The 17364-nt window shown below is 43.1% G+C and overlaps 1 protein-coding gene across 1 annotated transcript in view; it reads left to right on the forward strand.

Moving 5' to 3' along the window:
- Window positions 1-10588: 10588 nt before the first annotated feature.
- Window positions 10589-17364, forward strand: part of LOC142472443 (uncharacterized) — a 54598-nt gene continuing 47822 nt past the window's right edge. The window contains exons 1-3 of the mRNA XM_075579531.1: window positions 10589-10790; window positions 15294-15343; window positions 16884-17102. Of these exons, the coding sequence (XP_075435646.1) occupies window positions 15328-15343; window positions 16884-17102 (235 nt within the window). The 5' untranslated portion in view covers window positions 10589-10790; window positions 15294-15327. The remainder of the gene's footprint in view (window positions 10791-15293; window positions 15344-16883; window positions 17103-17364) is intronic.

The raw sequence follows: 17364 nt of genomic DNA on the forward strand, positions 1-17364 counted from the left end.
TTAAATAACACACTATTAAATTGTCCAGAGGTGGAGAGGAAGATCAAAAAGGCCCTTAAGGAGTACTTCATTAACAACTGTGGTACGGTCTCATCACCTGCTATACTATGGGAAGCCCATAAAGCAGCAATCAGAGGTAATTTTATCTCAATTGCCTCCCATAAGAAAAAAATTAAGGCAAAAATAATAAAAGATTTGACAGAGAAAATAAGCAATTTGGAACAACAACATAAAATTAACCCCTCAAAAAGAATATATAAAGCACTTACCTCCACTAGAAATGAATTAAAAAGCATTCAGCTAGAAAGGGTGAAAAAATCCCTCAAATGGACAAACCAGAGATATTACGACAAGGGTAACAAGGCCGATAGATTGCTAGCTTCTAAATTAAGAGGCGTACAACAAAGATCCCAGATCACGGTGATCAGAAGTAGGTCTGGAGAGGTGCTATACAATGAGAAGAAAATAGCGGACGAATTCACTAAATTTTATACTAAACTTTACAATTTGATGACTCAAAAGGGGGCCTCAGAGTCGGCAAGGTCGGAAGCAATCTTAAGCTACCTGGCTGACTGTGATCTCCCCACGTTGACGGAGGAAGAAAATTCCCACCTCAACTCCAAAATCACTAAAGAAGAACTGATATCCACAGTAAAGGCCTCTAAAATATCCAAAGCACCAGGCCCAGACGGCTTCTCCAATACCTATTACAAAAGGAGTAAAGGCGCTGTACCAGAACTCATCAGCAATGGTAAAACTGCCAGGAGGAAATTCGGAGAGATTCCAAATACGAAATGGTACAAGACAGGGTTGCCCCTTGTCCCCCCTCCTCTTTGCTTTCACCATAGAACCTTTGGCGGCTAAAATTCGAAATAACATAAGTATCCAGGGCATAACGATTGGAAAAACAAATTACAAAATGTCCCTGTTCGCCGATGATATCATTCTAACGCTAACCAAGTCCCAAACCTCCCTTCTCAACCTCCAAAAAGAGCTTGAGGACTTTGGGGGCATATCAGGATACAAAATTAATAGTGATAAATCGGAGGCCCTAAATCTCAGCCTAACAGAGCCAGAAGTGAAATTAATTAAAATAAATTTTGCATATAAATGGAGCCCTTTATACATCAAATACCTGGGAGTGAATGTATCAAAGGACTACCAGTCACTATATCAATGTAACTACCCAGCTCTCTTTGACAAAATCAAAAAGGATTTGAGCAAATGGGAAGGTTACCAGATATCGTGGATCGGAAGGATGATATCTCTAAAAATGAATATACTTCCAAGATTACTGTATTTTTTTCAAACCCTCCCGGTCCATGTCCCCGGCTCAGAGATTAAAAACATCCAAAACAGGATGTTCCATTTTATTTGGCAAGGCAAAAGACCCAGAGTAGCCCGTTCAGTTCTGTTGTCACCACAGGGGAGAGGGGGCATGGGAGATATCCAAAAATACTATCAATCTGCTCAATTAAAGCAAACGGTACTATGGAATGCAGATCCAACCCAAAGATGCTGGCTTCAAATAGAGGCATTCCATGCTAAAATGCCTTCTCTGCCAGCATGCCTATGGAGTATGGAAAGAGGAGATATGCCACCGCGAAAATTTAAATTAAGAACGGCAAGACACACATGGGAAGTCTGGCTAAAAACTAAACTCAAATATAAGCTCACCTCTGCGGGGTCACAACTTACACCAATATTTGATAATCCTAAATTCCCCCTGGGGTGTGCGTCAAAACAGTTTGACCAACTAAAGTCAAAAGGAATAAAGACATTGATGGACATTATGTGTGTAGGAAGTCTCCTAAGCTACCGGGACTAAAAGCAAAATATAAGATCCCGAATTTGGATGCATTTAAGTACCTCCAAATTAGACACTTCGCCCAAATGGTATCTCCAAACCCGGAATTCCCCTTTCCCACTAGATTCGAGAGATTATGCAAGCCCGATTCAGACCAAAGGGGACTAATGTCCAAGATCTACTCGGAAATGGAAACAAGGGAGGGACCTCCTCAGCATGAGTACATGCTTAAATGGGCAGCTGACCTGAATATAACTATCGAGGAGGAAGACTGGGAAGAAATCTGGGGAGCGGCCGCAGAGACATCTATCTGCACCACCACAAAGGAAAATATTTATAAGGTACTCTTCTACTGGTACCTTACGCCAGCGAGACTAAAACAAATCTACCCTCTGGCATCGGATCTGTGCTGGAGAGGCTGTGGTCAAAGGGGGGACATGGTCCATATATGGTGGACATGTCCAGAAATGAAGAAATACTGGACTACGGTCCAAAATTTAATAAAAGAGGTCACAGACCTCGAGTTACCCATTGAGCCACTGACCTACCTACTGGCCAGACCAACTGAGGAAATTGGTCGTCCAACTAGGAAATTGATCTCCTTTATCCTCACAGCGGCGAGGTGTGAAATAGCGTCTTCCTGGAAGAAGGTAGCCCCCCCTACTAAGGGAATGATAAAAAAAGAATCAACGAAGTGATGCTTATGGAAAAGCTTACGGCCTACCTAAAGCAAAAAACTAAACCATTCGAAAGGGTTTGGGAACCGTGGCTGACACTATAGGACAGGGTCCCCCTCGGGTCAAAACAGAAATCCCCCCCATAGAGGTCTAGCAGCCCTAATAACTGGGATGCAGGCTGCCCAGAAGAAGGTATACTCCCCCCCTCCTCCCCCTCCCTCCCTTTCTCTCCCACCCCCCATTACAGGTTCCCTCCCTTCCTCCCCCTACTTCGGAACTATACTAAGCTTCCCCTTCTTGGGAAGTGCTCTTCATGGGCACGTTGCCTTGCCCTTCTTCCTCAAAATTTGAAAATGGTGTATTGTATTGGGATGTAAAATGTTGTCACTTGTATACATGTAACTGTGAATCTCCCCAATAAAAAAGTTTGGGAAAAAAAAAAAAAATAGTGGGTGCACTGTTCTCACCATTAAACTTCAGATTGAAGTCATTATCGTTCATTGATGAAACAAACTCCTCACTACCCTCCCACACAATCACAATATCATCAATATATCTCTTCCACAGTTTTAACTGTGGAGGGGGCATACCCATAACAAAAATGGTCTCCCATCACCCCATGTAGAGATTGGCAAACGATGAGGCAAATGTAGTCCTCATCGCCGTGCCGAGGATTTGCAGATAATATTTAAAGTCAAGCATAAAATAATAGTGACTTAAAATAAACCTAATAGACTGTAAAATAAAATCTATTTGGGAACGGGGTAAGGTTTGATCTAACATAAGAAAATATTCCACTGCCATCTCTCCCTTCACGTGAGGTATGCTGGTATACAGGGCCTGGACATCCAACACAGCCAGCCTATATCCCTCACGCCACTGAAAGTCACTAAAGATTTGTAGAACGATAGCTGTGTCTTTTACTAGAAAATGTTTTACTTTTTGATCGCACTATAGTCGGTTCTCTTGTTCCATTCTTACATTAAGGTGATCACATCTATGGAGGTGTTCGGCACGGCGCCATAAAGATACCTTTATACACACTATATGAGTGGGAAAATTGTGGGTACACAATTCATCAGAATCTGAAGAAAAGAAACCTTTTATTTAAAATCACAGACATATTGCACCATATTCTATGTGTTTTGTCTTTTCATGCATCTGCGCTCCCCAAAATATCTGGACCTGTTGAAGACATGCAGGGTACTGTATCTGCAGAAGTTTGACAAGAAAGTTGCATTTGATGTTTTTTCACAGTCCCTGCACAGCACAAATATTGTCAGTTTGATACATACGACTCAAATAAATGGTACAATTGGCTTATATTCACCACAAAAAGAAATATTATTTATTTCGTAATTAAAACGGAACTGTCCTCCTGAGCCTTTCCATTTACATCCAGGCCGGTGTGATCTCACCTGGGGTCTTCTGAAAAACAAAAACAATCGTTGGAAAGAATATCTGAATGTGCGTCACAGCCCCCAAATGTAACATTGTGTCAGGTCGGAATGTTCTGTGGCCTGTCCATACATTCTCTGTGTGCTCACACATTGTGTCCATTTAGGCTGTTTGTTAATACGTATTGAAACATTATGCACTCACTTGTACTGAGAAGACAAAGCTTCTCTTTTCTTTAGTAAGGCATAAGGTACAAATAAACACACGATTCGTTGTTGCACTGAAAGTAGTGAGTAGCAAATAGTGAAAACCGAGGCCCATATTTAATACTTGGGTGACGCAGTACAAAGATTAGAGAGAAGAGAGTTCACCATGAAAGAGAACCTAGGGAGATGGAAATCTTTGCCCTGAAAAACTTATTCTGTCAGGGGTGCGCAAACTTTCCCCGCTGCGCCCCCCTGCCTGCCCTTCTTACCTTGTCTTTGGCATCTAATGGCGCCGTGGGGTCACGTGGCAACATGACGTCACGTGATCCAGGGGCATCATTTGACGCTGCGTTGCCATGGTGACACGTGCCGAAGACAAGGTAAGGGACTTTGCAGAGGCCTCGTGCGATCCCCCAGCATTTAATTTAAATGCCTAGAGGGGAAAACATGGGGCTTCTGCAACTGCCGCGCCCCCCTAAAAAATCTTGCATGCCCCCCAGTTTGCGCACCCCTGGTCTAAGTGAATGTGGTATTCAAGAGTCCAGGTGTTGGATACAGAAAGCTTACATATCATCATTTAGATTGTAAGCTCTCCGGGACAGGGATTTCCTATTCTCTGATCTTATTGTGTTATAACTCCCTGTACTGCATTGTTTCGCTTTTAAAGTATAGCTGTAGACGCTGTCAATGTTCCAAATTGACAAACGGGGTTCATTTTATAATAAGTAGTTTATTGCTATGTATGATTATACCTATTCAAAAGTCTATAAGACTCTCTGCCAGAGAGTGTCCAAGCAGGCTTTTTATACATTTCTGGTTCCTTTGTCTATAATGTGTTACTAGGCAGATTATACTAACCACTCCTTCATTCTTAAAACAATCATCTTACAGCTCATTGAACCTGGTTAGAACTGGCCTCAAAACAGCTATGAATAGGTACCTATTACACAGTTTCATTAGAAATATGGGCGTTGACTACAGACACAGTCGTAAATCTACTTAGGAGCGAAACCACACCACACACACCAAACATACATTCCATCACACAAAATTGATACTGAAAACAACAGATTTTACAAAATGGAAACCGAACATCGCTTTCAATCCTTCTCCAGAGACGCCCCCAGTCCATTTCAGTAATATTTCAATAGTATCTTAAAGCTGCAGTTGAGTCAATATCCTGCATGTGTGTTTTTTTTTAATAAATCAGTTCTGTAGTAAGAAAAAATACTTTTAGCATTTTCTGTTTAAAAAACAACAACTTTGAAAGACCAATTTTCTAGTATTCTATTTTAACAAGCATTTACTAAGGCACCACCCCTTCATGTCCTCTCACAAGCCCTGGCACATCCCTTTGTGAGCGCCGCCCTCCTTCTTGCACATGTCAGTGCAGGTGTCCTGGAACTAGATTCCATATTCCTCTGTCTCCCTTTACAGCTTATGGGATTCATTTCTCCCTAGTTCAGTTGCCTGTTATTTCCCCTGTTCCAGCAGCTTGCTGCATGTGAAAGGGCAACATTTTGCTACACGTTGTTTACTTAGACATATTCAGTGAGTTGCTATAGCAACCTCAGCCATTCTCTCAGAATGGGCTTGTCTGCTCTCTCCCCCTCTTCCTTGCTCACAGATGGTCTGTCCCCAGGCTATCTTGTACCCAGAATACACTCACACTTCCTTTTTCACCTTCAACACTGGCTGAGTGGGTACCTTCTGTAATTTTGCTCTACTGGCAAGGCCTCATCCTTTTCACCTGCCTTACTACAAAGCACCCACAGAGAGACATTTTCCAACACAAACATCTCATCCACAAGTGCCTGTCTTTATTGCTGCTTTCCTTAATAAAGTGAAGAAAATATTCAGGACTTGTTCCCAAGATGACCGGGTACTGACACTGTCCTTGAGGCTTCGGGCATACCATTGCCTCCACATGCATGGGATGTTTCTTACCGGTATTCAATTGAAGTATCTCCAGTTGAATTCTCACAATCCCATCGATGGGGTAATTTTCATAGCTCAACCCCCTCACCTTCATATGTTCCGCCGACCGCAGGGGACAGTGCTTAAGGTGTTGGTCGTAGAATGGTCGGTATATTATGGTCACTTGGGACCCGGTGTCCAGTAAAGCAGAGGCATAGACTCCTACTATCACACGCACGATGGCAGAGGGGCCTACCTGACAGTAACCATCTCCGGCCGGAGTTCCATCGTCTGGGCTTAGGTGAGTAGGAGCTTCGGGAGGCGCAGGGGTGGCCTCGGATGTCTTGGCTTCTGTGGTCTGTATCCGACAGATCATGGACCTAGCCGGGCTTCCTTTACTGGGCGTTTTCTTTTCTTGGGTGACTCCATCAGGGCACTCTCTGGAGAAATGGCCTTTCTGTCCACAGCCATAGCAGACGATATCTTTAGGATCCAGTCGTCTTGGGTAAGTGGGGGAGGATCTCCCCGAAGTCCGGCCTTTCGTTGAGGGCGACTTGGGTGGCTCCTCTTCCTCTTTGACAGGTTTCTTGATCCGGCGAGCAGAGACTCCCGGGATGTCACTCGCAGGGGGATCTTTGACCTTGGTGCCTGTATGCAGCTTGGTATAGGCTTCATGCCCTTTGAAGATCCCCAAAATGTCCATGAAGGTAGGGGGAGGCCCCTCCATTAGTGAGCACCAAATCATGATCACTATGTGATGCGTGGGAATAGCCCCTCGGAGGAACTGCTTGCACCGGTATTCGTCCATCTCTGAGGCTAGGATGAGGCCGCAAGTTCACAATTTCCACAGGACTAGCTGGATTCGTTGAAGGAAATCTGACAGGTCTTCCTTCTCCTTCTGTTGGAGACTGTAATATTTGAACCACTGCTCACTCTCCTCTTCATCTTTGCCATAGATCTGGACCAACAAGTCTACCATCTGATGAGCCGAGAGATCAGGGTCTTGGTCGCGCTGTGCACTGACCATGGTGGCTGCTGGGGGTCGGAGGCTTTCCAGGATTCTCTGACGTCTGACCGTTTCAGAGCAGGGCCATTCATCGATCACCTTGAGGGTGTGTTCCTTCCAAGACTCGATGCTTTCCTCGCCTGCGGGGACAGGAACCATTCCTGAAAACGCCTTCAACTTCCTGTAATTCCCTGTGAATACAGACGCTACTACCTGCTGTGTATACCTGTGTGGCTCTCAGGAGCTTACGCCTCTGCTCGGGGAGCCTGGGGTACATACATATAACACAATCTTGTGGTGCAACGCCTCAACCTGCGATGGCTCCTGCCAGAGGAGGAGTGGTTCCGCGCAGGACAAGTATATATATATATCACTCCACACACCGCATGTAAAATAACCAATGACTTTACTGTATAGCATATACTTATTCATATATCAACAGGTGTCCCTCTCTAGAGGAGACACTAACTACTGCGTCTCACAGGACGCTCCCACCTACACCGGGTGATCCCACCCCGTGTCCAATAACCCCACACAATATGTCTCGCACCCTTAAAGGGAGATGATATGTGTGACTGCGCAGCCACTAGTCCTGTATTAATAATATATATATGTAGGATCGTTGGTGCACTTGTTGATGGTTACCTCCCGAGCACTCCAGTGCCCGGGCCTGCCAAGGAGCTTCACAAAGGATCCGAAGGCTGACGACTACAGAAACTACCGTCCGGGGCGATCCCACCCAGATGGCTGCTGCAGCGGCAGCGGAGGTCTGAGCCCAAACCTCTGGATGGACGCGCGGCATCCGCTGTGTCCCTAACTGACTCTGTGTAGTAAGGGGCAGGGTCCCTAACCTGGGGCCTGTCCCTACAACGCTCAAACTACTGGTGACTCAGGGCTATCTGGGGCCTAGGGGGCTGCTGGCCTAGTGCAGGGAGTCACTGACTCCTGCACACTACCTCCTTCCCCTAGCTGTTCCTGACGCCGACTAACGTGCTCCTAAACCCCGCGACATGTATCTATCCCTGAGCAGGGAGATACTGTAGCCCTATTGCTTCCCTGGGGTCACGTGGGGCGCTCCTAAGGCTCATGGGAGATGTAGTCCCTTCTGTGCGCCCTCTCCTGATTGGCCCTCATTCGCGCGCGTCTCCTGTGCATGCGCAAACTTCCCTGCTGGCCACCGCACCGAGATCTGCACTGCGCATGCGCCAACAATTAGAAGATGGCGGCGCCCTCACCGCCCTGCTTTGGGAGCACTAACGACGCGATCGCGGCCATGGCAACCGGCTGCACGCGTCCCCGGCAACCCCCGAGCAGGATTCTGACCGCCTCCACTCTTCCGATCGGCCGACGGGACCGCCATTGGGCTCGGCGACACCCGCGATCACCAGGAAGGTGAGGGGGGGCTTGGCAGGCAGGGGGGACCTGGCTACAGTAGTAACTGATAGAATAGTAGTGACTGATAGAATAGTAGTGATACTGTGCAGTGGCTGATAGAATAGTAGTCACTGATAGAATAGTAGTGACTGATAGAATAGTAGTGACTGATAGAATAGTAGTAACTGATAGAATAGTAGTGATACTGTGCAGTGGCTGATAGAATAGTAGTAACTGATAGAATAGTAGTGACTGATAGAGTAGTAGTGACTGATAGAATAGTAGTAACTGATAGAATAGTAGTGACTGATAGAATAGTAGTAACTGATAGAATAGTAGTAACTGATAGAATAGTAGTGACTGATAGAATAGTAGTGACTGATAGAATAGTAGTGACTGATAGAATAGTAGTGATACTGTGCAGTGGCTGATAGAATAGTAGTAACTGATAGAATAGTAGTGACTGATAGAATAGTAGTGACTGATAGAATAGTAGTAACTGATAGAATAGTAGTGACTGATAGAATAGTAGTGACTGATAGACTAGTAGTGATACTGTGCAGTGGCTGATAGAATAGTAGTAACTGATAGAATAGTAGTGACTGATAGAGTAGTAGTGACTGATAGAATAGTAGTAACTGATAGAATAGTAGTGACTGATAGAATAGTAGTGACTGATAGAATAGTAGTGACTGATAGAATAGTAGTGACTGATAGAATAGTAGTAACTAATAGAATAGTAGTGATACTGTGCAGTAACTGATAGAATAGTAGTGATACTGTGCAGTGGCTGATAGAATAGTAGTGATACTGTGCAGTGGCTGATAGAATAGTAGTTATACTGTGCAGTGACTGATAGAATAATAATGATACTGTGCAGTGGCTGATAGAATAGTAGTGACTGATAGAATAGTAGTAACTGATACAATAGTAGTGACTGATAGAATAGTAGTGACTGATAGAATAGTAGTGACTGATAGAAAAGTAGTGATACTGTGCAGTGGCTGATAGAATAGTAGTGATACTGTGCAGTGACTGATAGAATAATAGTGATACTGTGCAGTGGCTGATAGAATAGTAGTGATAATGTGCAGTGGCTGATAGAATAGTAGTGACTGATAGAATAGTAATAACTGATAGAATAGTAGTGACTGATAGAATAGTAGTGACTGAAAGAATAGTAGTGATATTGTGCAGTGGCTGATAGAATAGTAGTGACTGATAGAATAGTAGTGACTGAAAGAATAGTAGTGATATTGTGCAGTGGCTGATAGAATAGTAGTGACTGATAGAATAGTAGTGACTGATAGAATAGTAGTGACTGATAGAATTTTAGTGACTGATAGAATAGTAGTGACTGATAGAATAGTAGTGACTGATAGAATAGAAGTGATACTGTGTCAGAAATAAAGAACATTCTAAGTTTGGAGAAAACCTTTTTACGTCTAATTTTAGATTTATACTATTTTATACTTACAAAGCAGAAATGGGCAGAGGCTTCTTAATATAAATCAATTATTTTACACCAAGCGGAACAGTAAGTGTGTAACAAAATAAGTAGTGGTACTGTGGGTCTGTAAATAAAAAAAGTAGTTGTACTCCATACCTCTTGTACTTTTAGCACCGTGTTTTCGTTATGTTTTTCTAAAGGAAACATATTTTTGGTGACTTCTTACGCCTCCTATAGGTCTTCCTGAGCCTGGCATTTAGGTTTTTCTATTCAGACCTGTGCTAACTAGGGTCCCACTACCTAATCGATATACTGGGGAGCCGTTTTCCCCGAGCAGGAGAAGACTTGAGTCCCATACAGTTACTGTAAATGGAACGGAACTCTTCTCAAACACTGGGAAGCAGCATCACAGCATATTGAAGAGGGACCCAAATAGTGTAGCAGTAAGTGAATGTGCAATTTAGCTGAATATGCTCATTTTCTAAATTCTCAAAAATCACTAGACTAGCCTAATGCAGAGACTATATACAGTATATATGGCACACACCATGTTTTGCTCAGTCTGGTGATATTTGTTGAACGTTTGCAAAATTGTAAAAGCGTAGATGCATTTTGCCACATTATTATCTTTTTGAGACGTGGCAAAAAGTTTCACAAAGAAGCGAAATTCAGAAACATAAATACCCAAAAGATTGCAACAGCATTGAGGACAGTGTCACACAGCTGAAATTAGAACATTTCTGAATAATCGTAGTAAAGTGGGAGGTAATTACCAGGCCATTATAGGTGCGTTGTGCCATGCTGATCACTATATATAGGGCGAGAGACTGCCATCACTCTAGAGCGAGTGAGTATACTTCCTATAGTAGTGACTAGCTGAGAGCTTCTACAACACAGCAGCTTAACCCAACAACGAACAAGACAAGACAATCCTAAGGAGACAGAAGAGATAACGGTAAGAACGTTTTCTCTGTACGGTTTTGTTGAGCGTTTTGCACACAACCTGTGATGTCAGTTGGCTGGCAGAGTCTTCTAGTTATGCACATTCTACGCTGGACGAATGGCCATGGTAACATCTCGTGCAATTCTCCCACGTATTAAGGGGATTTATTAATGACATATTTCTTTGTTTGTTTATATTCTACAGATGGAAAAGGGGTAAATTGCAGTGATGCATTATATAAGATAGTGACACAGAACTACGTAAGGAAGTACCACCATACTGTACTGATTTGTATACAGTATGTAAATACTCATAAAATCGGTACAGTATGTTGGTAGTTGCTTCTGATTCCTGAATCTTTAGAATTCCTAACTCTCAAACATATGTAGCTTAGTTTGTCTTGGGATAATGTTTCAGACTTTCAAAAATTATTTAAACAATACATATACTGTATCTGTCATTTTTAAAGCTACCAAACACCAAGATTTAACCTGTTAAACGTATCACAGCTCTCAGCTCTCTTTGGTCCTAAGCCAGTTTTCCCTTTGGAACCCCCGTTCTCCTAACGTATGATGTTTGGGCCCCGCTCCCACCCCCCAAATCTAATTTCAAAGAATAAAGAATTGTATACTTATAGTAGTGGACTATATTATTGGTTTATTGGGGCAGCTTCACCCCATCTGTGTTTCATTCTGTTGCACTCTCTCTGTGAGGTTCTATTGTCTAACGTCACTCAACTACAAAACTGGTCCAAAACCAGTGGAAAGAACAGTAGCTTATTTATTATAGAAAGAAATAGGAATCCAAATGAAAACAATGGGATGTTTCCTATGATAAATCTGGTGTAAATCATTTGCCCCGGTTTTGCATAACTACTGTATGTATGTTTGTTATTCTATATTCTGCCCTTTCTTTGCTACAGTATCTTCTATTTCACCCAGTCTTTCTGTCACTGTGAACACTCCTTTTAAGTCCTATTAAACTCTCCTTCCCCCTCCCCTCCCCCAAATGGTTGAAAATCTAAGCAGGGCTGCACCTTTCACCCCTGACGAAGATGAATCTGCGTAGGTGTGACAGTAGGTGCAATAAGTCCTGGTCCCTGTGACAGTAGGTGCAATATGTCCTAGTCTCCTGTGACAGTATTTAATTCTTTTTATTTATTTATTTATAAAATGTTTTACCAGGAAGTTATACATCGAAAATTAACTCTCATTTTCAAGTATGTCCTGGGCATAGAGTTAAGATCACAAATAATACATGTTTACAGATACATAGTTACATACAGTAAGTGAACAGGGTATATATTATATATAAGACATACAGTAGCATGCACAGTTAGAGATAATATATATTATAGGCGTATGTAACAGTTACAGACCAGATAAAAATGTGAGACAGCTTTATTTTTGAAAGAACTAGACTGGTGGTGGCTGTGAGAGTCTCCGATAGGTTGCTCCAGTTTTGGGGTGCGCAGTAAGAGGAGGAGCAGCCGGATACTTTGCTGAACCTTGGGACCATGAACAGTCTTTTGGAGTCACATCCCCCCTTCTCATACTTATCTAAATAGAAGGTACCACTTAATACCATCTGCAACAGAAGCCAGACTAACATATGCCTTTGTCTGGAGTTTGTGTGATTTCTGTAGAAATTCTCAGTGTTGACATTTAATTACAACCTTTGCAGTGAGGTGTTTACCTACTGTATACTATAAACAGCCACCTTAGGCAGAGCTCACGGTGGCGTCGTTACTACGTGAGCTCGCTTGCGTCCGCGCACACCTAAAAGACTATTACCCGATTGTGTAAGGTAGTTCCTTAAGTGCCCACGGCGTTGCGGACATTGACACAGCGACATTTTGGTGCCACAGCCGCAATTGACATATCGGGCTGCAGTCGCTTCACGTGAGCTGGTTCAGCCAATGAGGGCGAACCAGCTCCGTGACGCGTTCACCATGCCCCCCGCCACACCCCACGATCGGCCGCGACCCAACTCCTGCAACTAGCGCACAGATCGCTGGGGCTGCAGGCTGCAGCAGTGCGTGTGGGGGGCGCGCACAGAAGCGCGTGCTCGAGCAGCCACCGTGGGCTCAGCCTTAGTCATGCAAAGGAGTTGCTGAGCTGTACCTTGTACCTGCGGACTGATTCGAGGGTAACTGGTATGACAGCAATTCTGTTTGGTAATAAGGGAGGGGGGGAAAAAGATGTGGAGTAACCCCGCTCAGCCACTGGGATACGAGGGTAGAGACTGGAAAGGGTGCTATCAGGGATAAAGATATGTACCGAGAAACAAGGAAAGAATCCCACAAGATGCACTCACTGGGGGTACCAACATGCGCTCAGATACCAGGTTTTAATTAGATTGTTTTTCTTGCTATCATTAATAAAATGTATTTATTTTGAGCTCTACCCCCAGTGAGTGCATCTTGTGGGATTCTTTCCTTGTTTCTCAGCAATTCTGTTTGGCCATAGATTTCATTCCACCACAAACCAGGAGGGGAGACAGGGAGATGTCTTTTTGAAATAAAGAAATGTTATGTTTCTTTATGTTAAAAAAACACAATTCCACCAAGTTGAAAAAAATAACGGATTCTAAATAAAGGAGTGCTGGGTGCAGCTATTTGATGAGGAGGGAGGACTTAACAATAAAAACCATTCTAATACCAAAGATTTGACTGCTTTTCCTTTTGGGGGAAAATACGTTCCTGGTTGAATTTTTAGGGGGACTCTGTTCTTTACCGTTATCTCTCCCTGTCCTTACAGTATCAGAGAGCCAATAACGATAAGGTTTTCAATCACCCAGGTGTAACCCCTTAAACATGTCACTGCCATTTTTTTGTACCTGAACAAGGGGGTCTTTTCCGGAGCGGATCTGTTGTCCATTGAACTTTGGAGACTACCTAGTTTCTGAGCTATTTGTATTTTTCACTGGTTTAAATCCCGGTGTGAAAAAAGCACAGCTGTGCACTGCGACCCGAGGAATAAGTAGCTCGTCAAAATACCGTTAAAACGATTTACTGATTAACCGTCATGGTACTTTATTACTCTTTAATAAAGTACCATGACGGTATGAAACGTGTCAGAGGGATTTTTTTGGATTGATGTGTTTTTGTTCTAACCTTCAATAAATCGTATTAAATGGTATTTTGTCCAGCTACTTATTCCTCGGGTCACAGTGCACACCTGTGCTTTTTTCATTTTTAAAGCTGCCCCAACTTGGACCAAAATTAACCAATGTTGGTGTCATGTTTAAGGTGGTAAATCCCAGTGAGAAAGATATCAACCTTCAAGGGACAAGCTCAGTGAAATATGGGGGCTTTGTGTCAGAAAGTGCGATTTTAATGGAAAGTGTGTTTTTTTAGCAGCGAGATTACCTTAAAGTCACTCCAGAAGCGGAGATATGACTCCATAAGACTGTTCATAGTCCCAAGGTTCAGCAAAGTGTCCGGCCGCTCCTCCTTCTCTTACAGTGCACCACAAAACTGGAACAACCTACTGGAGACTCTCACAGCCGCCACCAGTCTAAGTTCTTTCAAAACTAAAGCTGTCTCACATTTTAATCTTGTCTGTAATTGTTACATACGCCTATAATATATATTATCTCTTACTGTGTATGCAACTGGTATATAATGTATGTAACGGTGTTTGCCCGGGCCAATCTCATACTGCCCCCCCCTATGTGGACACTGACCCAAGTTACATGAAGTGTAGTGTGGTGCACCTGCTGGTTTACAGAATCCCTGAGTTTCCCGTGGTGGTATGGGGGATGTCATCAGGACTGGCTTATGAGGTAATGCTGAGTTATACTCACTCATGGTTCAGCGCTTCCATCTCTTTCAGACACCCAGCGTAGTAGGGAGTCTCTGAAAGAGAACCTAGTCCACAAGAAGGAGGAACCTGTGCCCTCCACATTAAATGAGCTGAAGGAGAAGCTCAGTGATAAGTGGACTTGTTACTCCTTTTCCACTGAGTGAATCTGGTTTGAATCTCGGTGTGAGCTTGGGTAGGTCACTGTATCTCCCTGTGCCTCAGGCATTCAAATTAGATTGTAAGCTGTATTGGGCGGGGACCTAATGTGCTTGTCAAATTCTATATACATCCTATAAATTCTATATACAGCACTGAGTACATTGTCATGACTTTGTAAGAAAAATATTGTTAATATAATTAATAATATTTTACATGACTGAGAGCAAGCACTCTGTGTAATTTAACTTTTCTTTAAAATGTATGAAAATCAATGCTTAGGGTGCTGGAGGACTGGACCACGTTAAGAACAGGATCTTCCCCTGGTCAATAAGCAAAATTTATATGATGTTCATTGAAAGTTATAAGTGACTCTTGGGTCTGGCCCTTCTGACGTGCTCTGAACATCATAAGGGCACCATAAGGGTTATAGATTAATTTGATATGTTCCGATAATATTTGGGAAGCACTTGCATCTTAACCCCTTATGTGCCAGAAGACTCATCTGGCAATTAAGGGGTTAATGGACCACTCCTTATCTTTGTTTCCATAGAGCCTCCAGCTGATAAACAGTAAGAAAACCAGCCATGGCCAGCAACGCAGGTAATTATTACTAGGGCTTTAAAGCAGCGTCCTTCCCCAAGTATTAATTTTTTACCATTTATAAACCAGGAGGTCCACACAGAGTCGGTGGACCCCACAATTGCCAAGATGTATATGTTTCTTTTGCTTTTGCCAGTACTTGCAAGGAAACAGAAAGATGGCTTCAGTGTCGCCCAATCAGCAGCTGCAATGTCATCTCGCAATTATTGCACTGCCAGAGTGAGGCTGCCCCCGTGGCCATATTGTTCGTAAGGGAATTTCAAAATTAAATAACAGCGTGTCCCGTAGATTTGAGTGTGCCGGTTCCTTGGGATCCCTTTTGTTTCAAGCACCCCCCAACCCCCCCCCCTCCCAAAATAGAGCAGCACAGATTGCTGCTGCAAAGCAACAATACCCAATATTTGTGACATTTATTGTGGAATTTGAGGTATGTGTAATTTTTTGTGCTGATTCTGACTAAATCCTACACATTTTCCCACGGGTATCCCCAATAGAAAGTCCTGACATCATCTACCGATGTCGCAGCCTTTTTTGGCCGCATCCCGTGGGGCTGACCCAGTCTGCCATTTTTTCCCCCCGTAAAATATTCTTAACAACCAAAATACCTAGAGAACCCGGGGAGTCGATGGAGGTCAGAGGGCTAGAATCAGGCCGCTGATTCGGGTAATTTACATATTAAGGAAAAGTAAAGACAATTTTATTGTTTATATTTCCTTATATATTCCCTTATATATTCCCTCAATACCCGACTAGCACCCTCTATATCCACCTTTAAAACCCACCTTAAGACACACTTGCTTAAAGAAGCTTATGAGTAGCACCGTAGATATTACTAGACACATGATACATAAAGCTTGACCCCCTGCAGATGCACTTACCAGAATGCCCCCCTACTTTCTCTGTACGTTCCTCCTACATACCGTACCAATTAGATTGTAAGCTCCTCGGAGCAGGGACTCATCTTCCTAAATGTTACATTTATGTCTGAAGCACTTATTCACCTGATCTGTTATTTGTATTATTTATTATTTATATGATTGTCACGTGTATTACTGCTGTAAAGCGCTATGTACACTAATGGCGCTATATAAATGAAGACATAATACAATTATAGGATTTTTTGTGTTCATCTATATATGCTTTAGATATTGATTTAGGAGGTTTTTTTGAGTGTGCAGGACACAGTCTCTCTGTATGATAATATGTATTGATTGGTTCCTTATTATAGTTAGGGGATAAGTTGTGCAAGTCTTTCAATTGTCTTTTTCTGTGAGTGCACTTTACTAAACAACTTATCAAAGACACAAACAGCGCCGCCTGCTGTTTTAAGTCAGCAACTGCTCTTGCCAAAATGTGCTGATGTGAACAGTTAGGTCTCTTGGTGTATAACTGTCCTGTTCTACCAGGAGACAATAGATAATTACATGTAATCATTGAGGGGTTGTGGTGATTAGGATAGGCACGTGAATGTTTTTCTGCCCGGTTGTTTCACCATCACTGGACGGAGGAACACATACAACTAATCTTTCATTTTCTAAAGGTGTTAATATGAGCCAGTTTGAGCAGGATTTCCTGGCTTCCCATAATACTTATCGGGAGAACCATGGGGCGCCTCCTCTCCAACTCAATCGAGATATGTGCAACTCAGCACAAAACTGGGCTGATTATCTGCTGTCCATCCACACCATGAAACACAGCGGAGGTAAATACGGAGAGAACCTGTACTGGATGAGCAACCGCTGCGCCAAAGAAATGGCAGGTATATGATTCCTACTATCAAACCTCCTATACTATCTATACTGTAAGTCAGTAGAGAGCTACTTGTATGCTCACTGGTCTACAAGGGCAGCCATCACACACCCCTAGAGGGCAGTTAGACAGGGAAAATATGTAGCAAGCACACCTTGGTCATGTGACCGTGCACACCATAGTCACATCGGGGTCAGATAACCCTGGGATTTTTTGGGTGAAGTGAAATTTTTTCCATTATTTTTTTTCACACAAAAATGCGAATTTTAACA

The sequence above is a fragment of the Ascaphus truei genome, chromosome 21 (assembly GCF_040206685.1).
Source record: "Ascaphus truei isolate aAscTru1 chromosome 21, aAscTru1.hap1, whole genome shotgun sequence".
NCBI lineage: Eukaryota > Metazoa > Chordata > Amphibia > Anura > Ascaphidae > Ascaphus > Ascaphus truei.